Below are 15,597 nucleotides of genomic sequence, written 5' to 3' on the forward strand. Positions count from 1 at the left end.
ACAGTCTGATATAAACCACGTCTAAGTGGAACACCCCTACCTACATATTCAGTAATTTGCAATGCCTCAAAATCTTTAGTGAAGTTCTAAAAAAAAACATGCACAGTTTATTTAATGTGTCTATACCACTGTATTATAACTAGTTAACATGGGCATATGCCTAGATATCCACTGGGGGTTAATGTATTATCAAAAGCAGCTTTGGGCATTCTCATATTTTTTTTAGAACAGCCTTTGGCTTTGAGCCACAACCTACTTTCAAACATATCTCTGTAACACGCATCAAGTGCGCTCAGCCTTTACCTTATTCAACATGGAGTACTTCTCTCTCATTGGGGACATTGTCGACATCGCTAAAGTTAGCATGAGCCCGGCAGCCATGATGCAGCTTCTGCACACGTTACTACATGGCTTTATTTTTGCATACTCTGTTTATGCTTTTCACATGCGAACCGTCTGCTTTGTTCGTTCTTTGCCTGTTCCTGGAGTTTAGTCTGAACACTGTGAGCAAGGTCAATAAACAATGCCCCTTGTTATTCTGTTCTGGTCAGTCCCTAGCACCTAGACAAAAAATGCTAATGCAGCTGTTGCTGGAAACTCGTACTTTGATATTATGCGAAAGAATGTTTAGGTAACAAACACTTGGAGGGGGAGCTTTCCAGGGAGAAGAGCAATGCGGTTCCTATGATGTAGATATACCATCTAGGCACTAAGGTATGGGGTCTGCTGACAAAGCCCAGAGATCTTCTATTATATAATACTTCTTCTTACCAAGGGGAGGGTGATAAGACTTTACAGTCCTTTTTCCACTCTGTATAAGATTCCATCTCCCTTTATGATATATGGCCTAGCGTACTAACTGTATTAGTTTTAGGCATTTTTCTGCTGGTTGTGGGGTGTATACTGCATTTTAGAGCACAATAGTTAAAATAAACATTTTAAACTATATTCCTGTTTCAGTCAGTTCTTATTGTGGACAGGTACAAGAGTGTGAGCAAAAAGGTGTGTCTTGTTACCACGATTCCTGAGAGATCCGGGAGTGTTGTGTTCTGGGGTGTCTAATCATTTGCTTCTTTATGAGTGTGTAGGAGAGCGAATGAGACACTATAGCTAGTCAGTCCTGGGCTCGTGGGCACTAAGGTGGTTGAAAGGCTTAGCACCTATACACCGAGGTGCCATATTCCTGCACATAGTTCTGTGTATGTGCAGAATTCCTGCAACATGGCGCCACCAACATTTGGTCTGGTACTTATCCGCAAGACCCTTGAGTAGCGCTTGTGCTTATCCACAATACCCTCTCACCTGTTTTGAAGACGTCTGTGATGCCTAACCTCCTATATATGAGAATTATAGGTTTTTTTCAAGCTTGATTTTTTAAAAGGTTTACTTTTTTCTACACGCAATATTGTGCTACAGTTTCTATTATTTGTTTCTAGCGTTTCTGAATGGCGATTATTATTGCTGACCCTAACCGCACAGCGGTTACTGCACACTTGAGTCGTCATGGAGTCCCGGTTGCGGGTGCAGATTTTATATTTGTGGTAGAGGCGGATGTTGCTTTCCGCTTCGAAGTCTTCTACTCTTGGGTTAAGTTTCCTGCAGTAGATGGGACCGATAACTTCTTTCAAGAATATGAACGCGGTGAGGTTCCACAAGTTTATCGTCCATATCGTTTACTTGAAGTTCCGTTGTTGGCATGACCTTATGGTTTATGGCACCCTTCTTCACCCTGTTTATGTGGTCCGTCTCAGTCCCTTATCAGTGGACGGAGCCACATGGCCCGTTCTGGCAGGTTTTACTCCTCATCCAAATGACCTTGGAGTTACTATTGTAGAGCTGCGTGTATTACACACCTCTTTAATTCAAATACACGGAAGTGTTATGCAGTACATGTCTCATACACTACCAGCGGCACCGGCTGGTGCTGCTCAGCCACCAGGATAAGGTGGTTGTTTGGTCATCAGTTCTATTATGATCAATTCAGTGATGGGGAAACGTCTACAGGCTAGAGATGACTTTCCCTTCTGGTTGGCCAAAAAGTTTGAGCAACTAGAAGCTGTTTTTCCGAATACGTCTCCTGTGGATAAACACAGGATCCTCACAATGAGTTTACCTAAAGGCCTTATTCCCAATCTGACTGATTGTACCACTTGGGGAAAGGTATTTGCGGCAGTTTATTCGCTGTGTTTGGCACCCCTTCCATGACGGTCCTACCGACAGTTCTTAAAAAGGTTCAAGATGAACACGGGCGGAAGCTGCCCTGGAATTGGGGATGAGATTGGTGGGGGCTTTCCCTATTGTCTCGGACATGATTCTTGCTAACGTCAAGGGGGAAGCAGTTAGCTTACAGGTGAGTCAGCGCCTTAAGGCTGTGCCTGACATGGATAAACAACATGAATTGCCAAAGATTATTGTGAAAGTTTATAAATCATTGGGGCGCAATAATCGGGGTATAAGACCTTCTACTCAAAAGCAGAATAAGACCCAGCCTGAAAAGGATGGGCATCCGGTCTTTCCTAAAAAGGCTTGGAACAGAAATCAGCGGCAGCAACAGCAGAAGCAGGGTTCGTGTGCGGGTTCACCGACCGCTCTAAAATTAAGACACCAGAGAGGTTTCAAGTTCCTGATCCGCGCTCTCCTCGTTCCTTCAGGAATCATCGGATCCACAGTTTGGTGGTGGGGAGCGACAGGATCGCAGACAAGGTGGGACCACTCAGCAGCGACGCGATCCACCACGCCAGTTTGACCTAAAGGCCAAACCGGAGGGACTACCTACTTTTGGACCCCAGTTTCAGAAGAAAGAAGTTGCCTCTTTAACAGTGAAATATGCCTCAGATGGTGAGAGCCCTGCTTCTCGACTGGAGCTAGGCGGTGACACTCCTCAACAGCGTGGCAGAAGTTACCATAGTGCAGGAGGCACTCCATCTTTGTCTGGAGAAGAGAGCAACTGATACTTTCATTACAGTGGAAACAGCAGATACAAGAGTTGCACCCCCTGATAGGCTTTATGAGATTGTCTTCCAAATTGAAGGTGATATAAAAAGGACAATTAATGTTGTCTTTTGGGACAACCTTACCTCATCTTATGACATTTTGTTGGCCGAGGCGGATTGGCCTCCTCCATTTGTTTTAGCTTTTTCCCAGGGGAAGGACATGATTTTCCCGAGTTTTTCCTGTTACATCTCTGAAGAAGCTAGACAAGCTTCTGCCTCGTAATGGGCTTTGGCCCTAGTACCGGCTGTGTATCGTAATCATGTGGGCTGGGACAAAGATTCACCGGCACATGTAATTCATTTACGATCTATGCCACAGCCTCAGGCTCAATATACGATTAAGCGTGAAGCGAAAGCATCCATGAGTGACATTTTAACTCATTTGAAATATCAATGTGTCATTGAACCCTGTGTTTCATCTATAAATAATCCTCTTTTTCAAATATCAAAACCAAATGGTTCATATTGTATAGTTTTGGATCATAGACATTTGAACAGTCACGTTTGTACATTTGCAGTACAAAACACACACAGCTCTGCATTAGTGATTAACATTGTTCACAAAAAATACAAAACAACACTGGATATTTCCAATGGATCTTATTGTCACAAATTTGGCTCCTGAAAGCCGTGACTTGAACGCATTTACTGCGGTCGTCAATCAAAAGAAGATTTACGCATTGCCTATGGGCTATAAGAACAGTCCCAGGGCTTTTGCTGCACATGCGTGTCTCTTTTGCACGACATAGACCCTGATGCTTTCTCGTACGTCGATTACATTTATTTGACGGATGACAAGTTAATTCCTCATCTTGTACGTGTGGATCGCATCATTCTGTCTTTTGCGACCTAGGGTACAAATTTAATTTTGCCAAGGCACATACCACCTTTTTGGCGGTCCTTTTCCTGGGCTACAAGCTCAACAACGAAGGTAGCGGTTGCCCCCCTTTCTGGAGAAATGTGCACAGTTACAACCTCCGAGCACATTGAAAAACTACAATCATTGCTGAGATTTTTAAACTTCGGGAGGACATACATTCCTGATTATGCCCAGCGTATCAAACCGCTTTACGTGTTGATACAACCCTCTTTTTGGACTTCCAGCTGGCTTCTGGATCATACCGAGATTCTTAGCTCTTTGTAGTCTGATCGGCTTGCGACCAACTTCTTGTTAACACGTGATTATTTCTAAGAACTTGGTTATACAAATTGTGCCAGGAACTGAAGGTTTCATGTATTTGACGTTCAATGACGGTGACACAGTACCTATAGCTTATTAATCACATTTGTACATATCAACGGAAATGCGCTTTTCCACTGTTGAGAAAATATTGACAGCAGTCCAAACGGAGATTCTGAAGTAACGCTCTCTGGCACAGGGAAAATGCATTCTTATGGTCTCGCCTGTACCTGCTTTAGAAGCAGTGACCAAGGCGAGTGTCCGAATTCTAAGGCTTTTGCACCCCCGTTGGATACAATGGGCAAGTTCTTTGACATCGGCTTATGTCACATTTATCTTTGATCCCTCTTTGCAGACACAGGAGTTTTTTACAATGTGAACATGTTCCTCCTCTCCGTTGTTGTTGCTTCCTTTAGATCAGTACAAATGTATCATCTATACCGATGGATCTGCTCAGCCAGCCGTCAGGTCCAAGCATGCTTATTCAGCGGCTTGCGCTATGGTAGCTGGCTCAATTGTAAATGGTGAATTTAAATTTAAGTCTTCCATAGTCCATACACAGGCGCTTGGGGACTATACAGCTCAATTGGTGGAGCAGTGTGCTTTGGTTTTAGCTCTAGAATTCGCTAACCCAGATGTAAACACTCTTTTTGTGTGTGATTGCTATTACTGTGTACAGGCTTTCACTGACAACTTATTCTTTTGGTCTCAAAATGATTCTAGAGACTCTAAATGTAGCACAATAAAGCATAAAACGCTTTGGGTCAGGGTGGCTGAACTTAAAGAACGTTTGCCGCTCACACATGTTATCGATACTCTTGGCCATCAGCCTGTGGGAGCACATGCTGTTGGTAATTCTTTGGCTGATGAGGAAGCCAAATCTGCAGTGGCCACATGTTCAGTAGCAGCAGTAACTAGGTCCATGACTAAAATTGATAATGAGATTCTTGCAGCAATTGCTGCTACGAAGGGTGGGACTGAATTCCCACAAGGTTTCCCTTCTAAGTATTCTTATCATTTGTCACCTGAACAAGTCCCATGTACTAAGACTACGTCCGTTGGGGATCGGCAGATTCCCAACGAGGACCGCGGACTTGCTTTGATCATAGCTGCACATGAAGGCATGGCTTCTGCACATGCCGGAGTTTCTGCGACTATTTCTCTTTTACAGCAATGTTATTGGTGGTGTGGTTTATACAAACAAACCCATAATTATGTGCTGTCTTGTGACATTTGTCAACAGATTAAACCCTCTACGGTTACACGTCCGCCACATACACAGCTGTACATCTCAAATCAACCATTTGGTTGCATTTATCTTGATCACTGTGGTCTTTTGACATCAGACACTGCATTTAAACATATTTTGGTTGCAGCGGATTCGTGCACGAGATTCCTCTGGGTTTGGCCACAATGAAGTTCTGACACTCAAAATGTCATCAGAGATTTGTGTGTGTTTGTTGGGATTTTGGCCTGTGACACCTTCCATTCTGACCAAGGTCCTGTATTTGCCTCTAAGGCTTACAAAGACGCAATGAAGTCTCTGGGGGTGCTGGTGCAGTTTTCGTCTCCATACAGGCCTGAGGGCAATTCTGTAGTGGAGCAAATGAACCGTGACTTAAAGCAATCTTTGACAGCTAGAGTCTTAGGTACCGGTAGGGGTTGGCTGAATCATTTGTATGGAGGCACTAATCTTACTAGATGATCTCTGGGTGGGCAGACCCCATACGAAATGTTCTATGGCATTAAAATGTTTGTGCCAGACCTTGATGGTCTAGACGTTGTAGCGGCTGATACAACATTTGACGTAGATAACCATTCTACTATGTTACAGGAACTACAAAAGACCTGTGACACACTGGCTAAAGATCATTCGCCCTCGTCCACTAAAGCAGTGGTGCTGATTCCCGTTACTGGCTCATGACCAGCCCTGTTTGGGGGACGGCCATTTGATGCGTGGGGCTGCACTTGGAGTGTTGGCAGGTTGGGATACCTGCGAGGCTGCACAGCTCCTCTTGCAATGAAGTTTCATCGAGTATCACATAAATCGCCCGGATATGCTCCTTGAGGCATTGGATTATGAGGAGCATGTGTGTTCCTTCGAGCTACTCACCTGAATGGCATCCCTCTTCACAGACAGGGATGTCCTTTTGGAACAGCTTGCATTCCACGGTTCACGTAATCTGATGAATTTTCCGGACTCGCCTTAAATACATTTTAAATTTTACTTTTTGCAATTCTTCCAATGTGGCTATTTTTAACATGCTTTTTTAAAATTCTGCTTAATGTTAAATTCTGTTTTTCTATATGCTATAGCCTTACCAAGGGGAGGGTGTCATATGGCCACTGGGGACATTGTCGACAACGCTAAAGTTAGCATGGGCCGGGCAGCCATGATGCAGCTTCTGTGCACGTTACTGCATGCCTTTATTTTTTCAAGACTCTGTTTATGCCTTTCACATGAGAACCGTCTGCTTTGTTCGTTCTCTGCCTGTTCCTGGAGTTTAGTCTGAGCACTGTGAGCAAGGTTGATAAACAATGCCCCTTGTTATTCCGTTCTGGTCAATCCCTAGCACCTAGACAAAACATGCTAATGCAGCTGCTGATGGAAACTCGTACTTTGATATTATGGGGATGCATGTTTAGGTAACAGAAACTTTCCAGTGAGAAGAGCAATGAGGTTCCTATGATATAGATATACCATCTTGGCAACGCCCAGAGATCCTCTATGATATAATAATACTTCTTCTTACTAAGGGGAGGGTGGTTAGGCTTTAAAGTCCCTTTTCCACTGTCTTTATAAGATAACATCTCCCTTTATGATATATGGCCTAGCGTCAATGCTAACTGTATTAGATTTATGCATTTTTCTGCTGGCTGTGGCTCATGTACTGCATTTTAGAGCACGATGGTTAAAATAAACATTTTAAACTATATTTGTGTTTCAGTCAGCTCTTATTGTGGACAGGTACGAGAGTGTGAGCGAAAAGGTGTGTCTTGTTACCGCGATTCCTGAGAGATCCGGGAGTGTTGTGTTCTGGGGTGTCTAATCATTTGCTTCTTCATTAGTGTGTAGGGGAGCGAATGAGACACTATAGTTAGTCGGTCCTGGGCTCTTGGGCACTAAGGTGGTGGGAAGGCTTAGCCCCTATACACCGAGGTCTCATATTCCTGCGCATAGTTCTGTGTATGTGCAGAATCCCTGCAACACTTCTTCCACCCCATAATTTAGTGATTTATAAATGGTGCACCATTTAAGTTTTAAAATGTGCAATTACCACTTGTCTCCAGGGCTTAAGCCATTTCAATGCTATTGACCTACACGTGTACACTCAGTAACTCTATGCTGTATATGACTATGATGCTACCACCAATGTCTTAAATGATGTGATTTGAGATGTCATCACTGATGTCCTCAATAATGGCATTTAACATGTACAGAGTGAGGTCAAAGTAGTGTATGTCAGGGCACAAGTTATATTTATTTCAGTACACTGTACTGGTCAATTTAAAACATTATCACCTAACTATGTCTTTTGCTTTTTCAGTGAATTTCTAGGTTTTATTTTCATAAATTAAAATCTTATTACCCTACCTAACTATAACTTCACTCTAACCTTTGTTTTGGCCCTGCACAGTGGCAGGTACCTGCAGGGCCTGGCCTGCAGCAAGGCCTTGCACACAATCCCACATGGGCACCCAGCCCCCCTGCCTGTGGCTAGTCAAACCCCCTGTGGGTGCTCAAAACGGCACCACACATGGCCTTTGGCCACATGGTGCAGGGTGGCCAGAGCCTATGGCCCACCCCGTGGAAATCTAACCCCCCTGCCATGCACAGTCCTTAGCCTCACATAGTGGGGGAGTTAGCCGCAAGCCTGTGTCCAACACCCTGCTGCTTACAGCTTCTGACTGTGCGCTGCAGGGAGTTGGACGCAGTTTGTGAGCTCTAGGGAGGCCCTTTGCCCTACTCTCATGGATACTAGTCTTCCCATGGGCTCCCACCCCACAAAGTGTATTTATAATTTTTTGTCTTTTCCCAGAGTACCACAGTACTTTTGCATTACCGCCGGCCAAGCATCATCTCCATGATACCGCAGGACCATGCACGCTTCACCCAGCATATATATATATCGCTCATTGGCATCCCTAGAAGTGAATTTGGGGCGGGGCACACATTGGACCATAGAGAATACTGATGATATATATATGTATGTGTGTGTATCTCTTGCTGGCAGTCGCCAGTAGGTACTGATAGTTGGGACCTAGTTTCTATAGGAAAAGCGTTTTTGTTTTGCCAAAAACTTGAGTGCCATTTGATGAATCTTCACAAAATTTTCAACATTAGTATGCCACACATTTCAGCTGCTGCGGTGAACGATTTGGGGTGATTCACCAAGGGGTGGGGGCAAAACACATTTTCCACATGTAATTTCCCATGCGGATTTTGAATGCACGTACAGCCTGAACCATTGGACAGAATGACACCAAATTTGGCAGAAAGGTAGGTTTTGGTCCAAAAAAAATGCATTTAATATCTGGTTTAAATCCAATCAGATGTTCTTGAGATTTTAAAGGAAAAAGAACTTTGTATTTCAAGGGACGAGGACCCTCTGCAAATCCTAGCAATCTTGTGTAGAGATCTGATTGGCTGCCAACACTTCAACCAGGAAATGTTGGGAGACATCTCATGACTCGGGCTCATCCGAGTCCCCAAAAAGAAAAATGTGATAAAAAAAATGAGAAGGGGGCAAGGTTGGAATAGCCTGACCCAGGGAAATAGCCTGACCCCCTAGGCCTGGTAGTGGGGTCATCCAGGGACCCCGTCAAGGCCAAAAAGCATTTAAAAAACAAATTCTCAGAACAAATTGCAAAGATTTGCGAATCCCCGTGAAAATCAAGAAAAGAAACAAGCACGGTCTCCTGCATTTATTTAAAGATTAGTCCCCAGGCAGGTCAGCTCCTGGGGGAAAGCGTAAAAAAAAAGTGGAGGGGGAGCATGCAGCCCCCTTCCCCAAGGGTAGTTTAAGTCCCGAGGACCATCACCTCCCCGGGGTTTATTTTAAAACATTATTGGAGGAGGACCACATGCCCTCCTCCTTCAGCCTTCAAAGGCCCCAGGGACATCCACCTCCCCAGGGCATGTAAATATAAAAGGAGGTGGGCAGCGTGGACACCCCACCAATGTTTAAAAATTGGCCGGGGACCACCACCCCCCATGGCACAAAACATGAACTAGGGGAGGAGGGCCACACAGCGCTCTTCTTGGGATGATTCCAGCCCCGGGACCACCACCTCCTGGTGCTGAACCATGTGCAATTGAAAGGATAGGGGCCACGCAGCCATTCCTCTTGGTCCATTACACAGCTGTAGTGTAGAATATGCACTAGTTATTACCCAACGAGGTAGCACTTACTGATTAGCTAGTAGAAAGTACTCCAGCTGGGTAGACATTTTGTGCAAAACTGTGGACTCTTGTTGGATAAAGGGGCAGGTGAGGTTCTGTTCTGGCCAATCATACAAACAGCTACTGACACCCCCACACAGACACTCAGACACCCACTCACATACCCATGCAGCCACTCTCACATACATTCACACACCCGTACAGCCACTCACAGATCCATACAGCCACTCACACACCCATACAGCCACTGATACATCCAGAGACCCAGAGTACCACTCACACACCCACTCACACACCTGCATAAACACTCACACACCCATTCCTCCACTCTCACATCTACTCACAGACCTATACAGCCACTCACACACTCAAAGGTTACAGGTTGCAGTTAGGAAATACAATTTTTTAAAACCTTAGAAATTCACTCAAAAGCCAAAGATTCCAGGGAGGTTATAGTTAGGAAATAACATTAAATAAACATAGAAATTCACTCAAAAAAACAAAGGATAAAGGGACATTATAGTCAGGAAATAGAATTTTGAAAAAACGTAGACATTCAATGAAAAGCCAACGGCTACAGGGACGTTATAGTTAGGCTCAGATTTCACTCATACAAAACCAGAGAAATTCAGCAGTTATAGTTACCTGAGCTAACTATAACTTACTCCCCAAAATGCACTGCTTATAACCTCACATATTATATCACTCATGACATGGTCAGTGACATCACTGATAACAGCACTGATGACATCTCAAATTACATCACTGATGACATCATACAGTGAGTGTGAGTATTTTCTAAAGGTTTATGTGTGTTAAACGTATATACTAGGGTACTAGAACATTGAAATCAGTATACTTTGTGTACAACTAATGAGTAATACTATTTCTAACATAAATTATGTGAGTGGCAGTGTGACTGTATGAATCTGTATGTGAGTGACTGTCTGAGTGGCTATATGGATGTGTGAGTAGGTAAGTGAGTGGTTGTATGGGTGAATAAGTGGGTGTGTGAGTGGCTTATTTATGAGTAAGTGGGTGTGTGAGTGGCTGTATGGGTGTGTGAGTGGCTGTATTGGTTTGTGAGTGCTGCATGAGTGGGTGAGTTGCTGTGTCAGTGGATGTATGGGTGGGTGACTGGCTGTGTGTGGCTGTATGGGTGAATAAGTGGGTGTGTGAGTGGTTATAGGGGTGGGTGAGTACTATGTGAGTATCTGTACTGGTGAGTATGTGACTGTGTGAGTGGCTGTATGGGTGGGCAAGTGGCTGTGTGAGTGACTGTCTGGGTGAGAGACTGAGTGTGTACGTGGTTTATCGGTACTTGAGTGTTTGTTTGAATGGGTGTATGTGTGAGTGGGTATGTGAGTGGCTGTATTGCACAGTCAGTGTATGTGTGAGTAGGTGTATAGGTGAGTGAGTGGGCATGTGGGTGAGTGAGTGGCTGCATCAGTGGCATTATGGCTAAGTAAGTGGCTGTGTTTGCTATATGAGTGGTTGTGTGAGTGGCTGTGTGGGTGAGTGAGTGGGTTGTGAGTGGCTCTATGGAAGAGTACACGGGTGTGTGAGTGGTTGTATGGGTCTGTTAAGGGGTAGGTGAGTGGTTGTGTGGAATGTAAGTGAATATATGAGAGGTTGTATGAGGGTGTGAGTGGGTGTGTCAATGGTTTTGTCGATTATGTCACTGGCGATTTCATTTGAGATGTCATCAGTGATGTCACTAACCATGTCATGAGTTAAGTAACATGTGAGGTCATAAGTAGTGTATTGCGGGGGCGTAAGTTATAGTTAGCTCGGCTAATTATAACTGCTGAATTTTACTGGTTTCGTACGAGTGAGATCTGAGCTTAACTATAACGCCCCTGTACACTTTGTTTTTTTCAGTGAAAAATATATATATACATATATATAAATATATATGTATGTGTGTGGGGATGTGTGTATATAGATGCTTCATCAGTTTTATCTATGGCCCAGTGTGTGTGCCAATCCCCAAACTTCATTTCCATGGACACCACTGAGCGATCTTGCATGTCTTACTCTCTATCCAAAATCTATCATGCAATGCCCATGCATCCGTCTTGGAAACTTCGACCGCATGCTAAAGTCGTAAATAATTAACTAGGAAGGTTCTGATTTTGTGTACCTTCTTTGAAGCTCCTTTATCCGCACCATCATGTTCAGGTGTCCTTGGGAATACTGCTCAATGACATCACGTACATCATATGGCTTCCGTGCTTGCTGTGAAAAGAGCAATAGGAAATGTTACTGGGTGATTACCTGCTTTTGAAAACCTCAAGACCCTTTGTAATACTCCAAGTGTGAGTTGATTGTGCTCAACTGGCAAGAACTAGAACAGTGTTCATTGTACTTATGGAATTGTGTTGATTTTTATTTGAGAGATCAGTAGAATGGTCGACTAGATATGCAAATTTTGTATAGGAACATTATGGCTACCTATTACACAATTTAAAAGCAAAGTGCAGTATATCACTGCCCTAGCAGCAAAGTCAAGCTGTTTAAATGTGCTACTGATTTTCTACTAATGGCAAGGGTAAACACTGATTACAAATGGGGCGTTTGGTAAAACATTCTATTGGCAATGCAATAGCATTTAAGGAAACTGAAAGATGAAATCAACCATGAATCCCTTTTTCTACCGAAGGCCATCTTCTAGAAAAGGGCATGCACCTGCAGCCATATAGACATGACAGCCTTGGCTGAGAGGAATGTTAAATCTATAAACAAACAGATTTAATGCAGCCCAAATTGTTTCTTAGGAGCCCTTTGCCAGTACTGCCAAATGCAAGAGTTGCCGAATACCAAGGCGTCCTAGTTTTGATTCTACCTCATGAGTTTTTCTTCTATCATCCTACACTTCCCGTCTCTGTTTCCCACTCTGGCAGATTCATTTTGATCTCTGCTTTCGGCTTGTGTCTCTGTTTTCCAAACTTCTTTGACCTCTTTCTTTCTCCCTTTTTTGTTATTTCACTACCTTGTCCTTAGCGAAAGTCTGAGAATGAAACATAAGGCCCAGCTCCCAAAAATGAGTGCCGATCCCCACCACCTACTACCACCAGTACAAATTAATCATTGGCCAGGACCATTCAGCTACAGCAAGAAGTATACCAGTATTCCTCATGTCACCAGCAGTACAGAATAAGGACTTCAGCCATTCACATATATGAGCCATACTGCAATAGAAATACAATAATATAACTTAATTATAACAATATTTGTCATATCTTGCTTGTTTTGCCTGGTGACAAGGATTCAGATGGAGCGTGAAAGGATAAATGAAGTATTTTGAGGAACAGAATATAAATAAAAAAACCAAGCCTAAGATAAGCGGAGATACTCGGTACAGTGACTCCTTAGGGGATTTTAGTTTCTTCAAGGTCTATGATACAGTGGGAAGTGATCAGATGGCTCCACAGAAGATCAGTTTGGCACTCATTACAAGTGGCCGGTGTTGGATTGAATACTTATCGCACCCACCACAATAGATCACTGAGGAATTTACCCAGTGGGATAACTATAAATTGTTCTACATTTGCCATGTCAACATTGGGGATAACATGGACATTTCGATGCTTACCATTCCAAAACCCACGTCTCAGTATTTACCAGACATTTTGCATGCAATAAATGTCAGCAGTTTTGATGTGCCAACATTTACCTGGAGAAAATTATATATATTTAGTATTGTAAAAGCAGTTACAGCGCATACAGGTAATTAAAAGACCACTTCTAAGGGGGGCCTTTCTGTTACTCACAAACTGTGTGATCCTGAGAAAAGCCTTTCACATTGAAGATTTTTTAACAGGAAAAGTGTCCATAACATGATCTTATTGTAGCATATGCACTTCCATAAACATAGAAAATGTTAAATGTGAGGTGCAACATGAAAGCAACTAAACTAAGCATATGCAAAGTTACCTGGGCTAGAAAAAAAATAGGACTAGGTTATGAAGTGACTATTACTAATACATGATTCAGAGTGATAAGGGGCACGTAGATTAAGGTATTTGTTAATAATGACTATTTTTATACACCACTTACTACTGTAGAGCACTTAATACTACAAATGTTTGCTGTTTCTAAGCACTGTAAACAAGAGATACTATTATCTTATTTAATGATATTCAGCTTACTGATCACTGAAGGATGAAAAGATATGTCAACCTCTTCGGGATTCAAATTCATAAACTGTAGTTTGCAGAGACACCACCTCGTCATCATTCACCATCTATTAACTATCCCTTAACTACTCAACATCCACGAACCATTAATCGTCTATTCTTCATTCATCCACTATCAGTTTAGGACCAATTCAGTATTCATCGTCCATTCACCATTAACTATTCCCTAAACATTCGTCATCAATTCGATGGTCATCATCAGTTCGCTATTCCCTAGCCATTCACCATCAATTCAGTATTCATCGCCCATTTACTTTTGCCTCTGCAATGAGGCCTCTCAAACCAGCATTCGTTTTTGGGGACCAAGACTTATTTTTCCTCAACAAACTTGGATCTAGAGCAACAGAGTGAAAAAGGAGAAAGAAGAAGGAAGAGAAGGAGAGAAAATCAGTGACAATGCGAGAAAACAGGGATGGAAAAGAAACTGCAAGAGTCTGGTAAAGAGGTAGGGAGTGTCAAGTGATGGATTAAAAAGGCATAAAGTGGACTACTTCACAGTCTTTGTATATGGCTCATCAACATTCAATAGCGCCAGCTGATGGCTTCTGAGCATAACGTAGGGCCCCAGCATTTTTTATTTACAAATTAAGGATTGGCGATGTATTAAACCATTTGAATGGAAGGCTAAAGACTGACAGTAAATCTAAAACGAGGCTCTGTGGGTAAAGGTTAGTTACTACTGAAAGCAGATTAATTCCTTGTACGATGTCCTCAAATCGGAATAGCTATGGACGTGCAGTGGTCTCTATCTTTGCGCTAGCAAGTAATCATTGGATTCACAGTACTAGAGACATGGTGAAGGAACCTTACATTTAGAACTCATTCAACATATAGCTTATTGACATGGTCTGAATCATAATGGTAAGCAGGTGTAAGTGCTATATTTTACTACATGGGGGACACATTTACCTTTTAAGATGGGTAACTCACATTCATTATTATCTTCCCCTCCTCAGCTCCTTTCCTGTTCAACCTACCTTATGTTGCTTTTCCTATGCACTCTATATTGCCAAATGGTTTCTTCTTGGTATGATCACTGTAATCTACCATGTATGGAAACCTTCCATGACTTCGGCCTTTGATGATTTGCTGACTGAAATAGAATATACACAAAGGAGGGTTGACCCAACTCTATGTACCCGGTTGTATGCGTGACCTTTCAAATATCCCAAGCGAGTGTGTGGTAAGCACCTAGGTAAATTAGTGCTCGCGCCACATTTCCTGGATATATTTGTTGGGTCCTCACCCACAGGTACCACCTATGGCCTGCTTCATCATTGGATCCACATCACCTAATGTGGAAGGTGAAAGTCAAGGGATTTTGTGAGTGAGTTAAAAGTGGCTCATAGTTTCTAAAACTATGATGTAATGGGTAAGTCTTGGGTAGGATTAAAAACAGTCAGATGCCATCAGGATCTAATGGTCCTGGACATCAAAAGGTTGACATGTTTCAGCCATATCTCTGCCCCTAGGGGTCGATCGGCTTTCTTCAGCATAACATTTTCGCTGTTTTTTTAATTTCCTGCATGGTGTGGTTGAGCTTTCCAACCAATTTTGATGCATTCATAACAATTTTAAGGAAGCATGCATTCAATAATACAGACCCCACTAATGACGCTTTCCTTGATATGGTCGTAGATAGCCTATATATTAAAGCCTGCTATCCCTGTGGCAGGGTTAGATGCAGGTCATATTATGGACGGGATCCCTTGACAAAGGTTTGACTACAGGGATCGTCCCTCCCACAATACCCTATGATGCCTTATTAATAGATTTGATATACTTCAGTTTATTTTGAGGACTATCAAGCACCTCCAACTC

At 42.9% G+C, this 15,597-nt stretch overlaps 1 protein-coding gene across 1 annotated transcript in view; it reads right to left on the reverse strand.

The window, feature by feature from the left end:
- The window catches only part of LOC146854913 (potassium voltage-gated channel subfamily KQT member 1-like), a 1,174,161-nt gene that overhangs the window by 1,137,720 nt on the left and 20,844 nt on the right, over window positions 1-15,597 (reverse strand). The window contains exon 2 of the mRNA XM_085650544.1: window positions 11,721-11,815. Within this exon, the coding sequence (XP_085506670.1) occupies window positions 11,721-11,815 (95 nt within the window). The remainder of the gene's footprint in view (window positions 1-11,720; window positions 11,816-15,597) is intronic.

Source organism: Triturus cristatus, chromosome 4_1, assembly GCF_964204655.1.
Source record: "Triturus cristatus chromosome 4_1, aTriCri1.1, whole genome shotgun sequence".
NCBI lineage: Eukaryota > Metazoa > Chordata > Amphibia > Caudata > Salamandridae > Triturus > Triturus cristatus.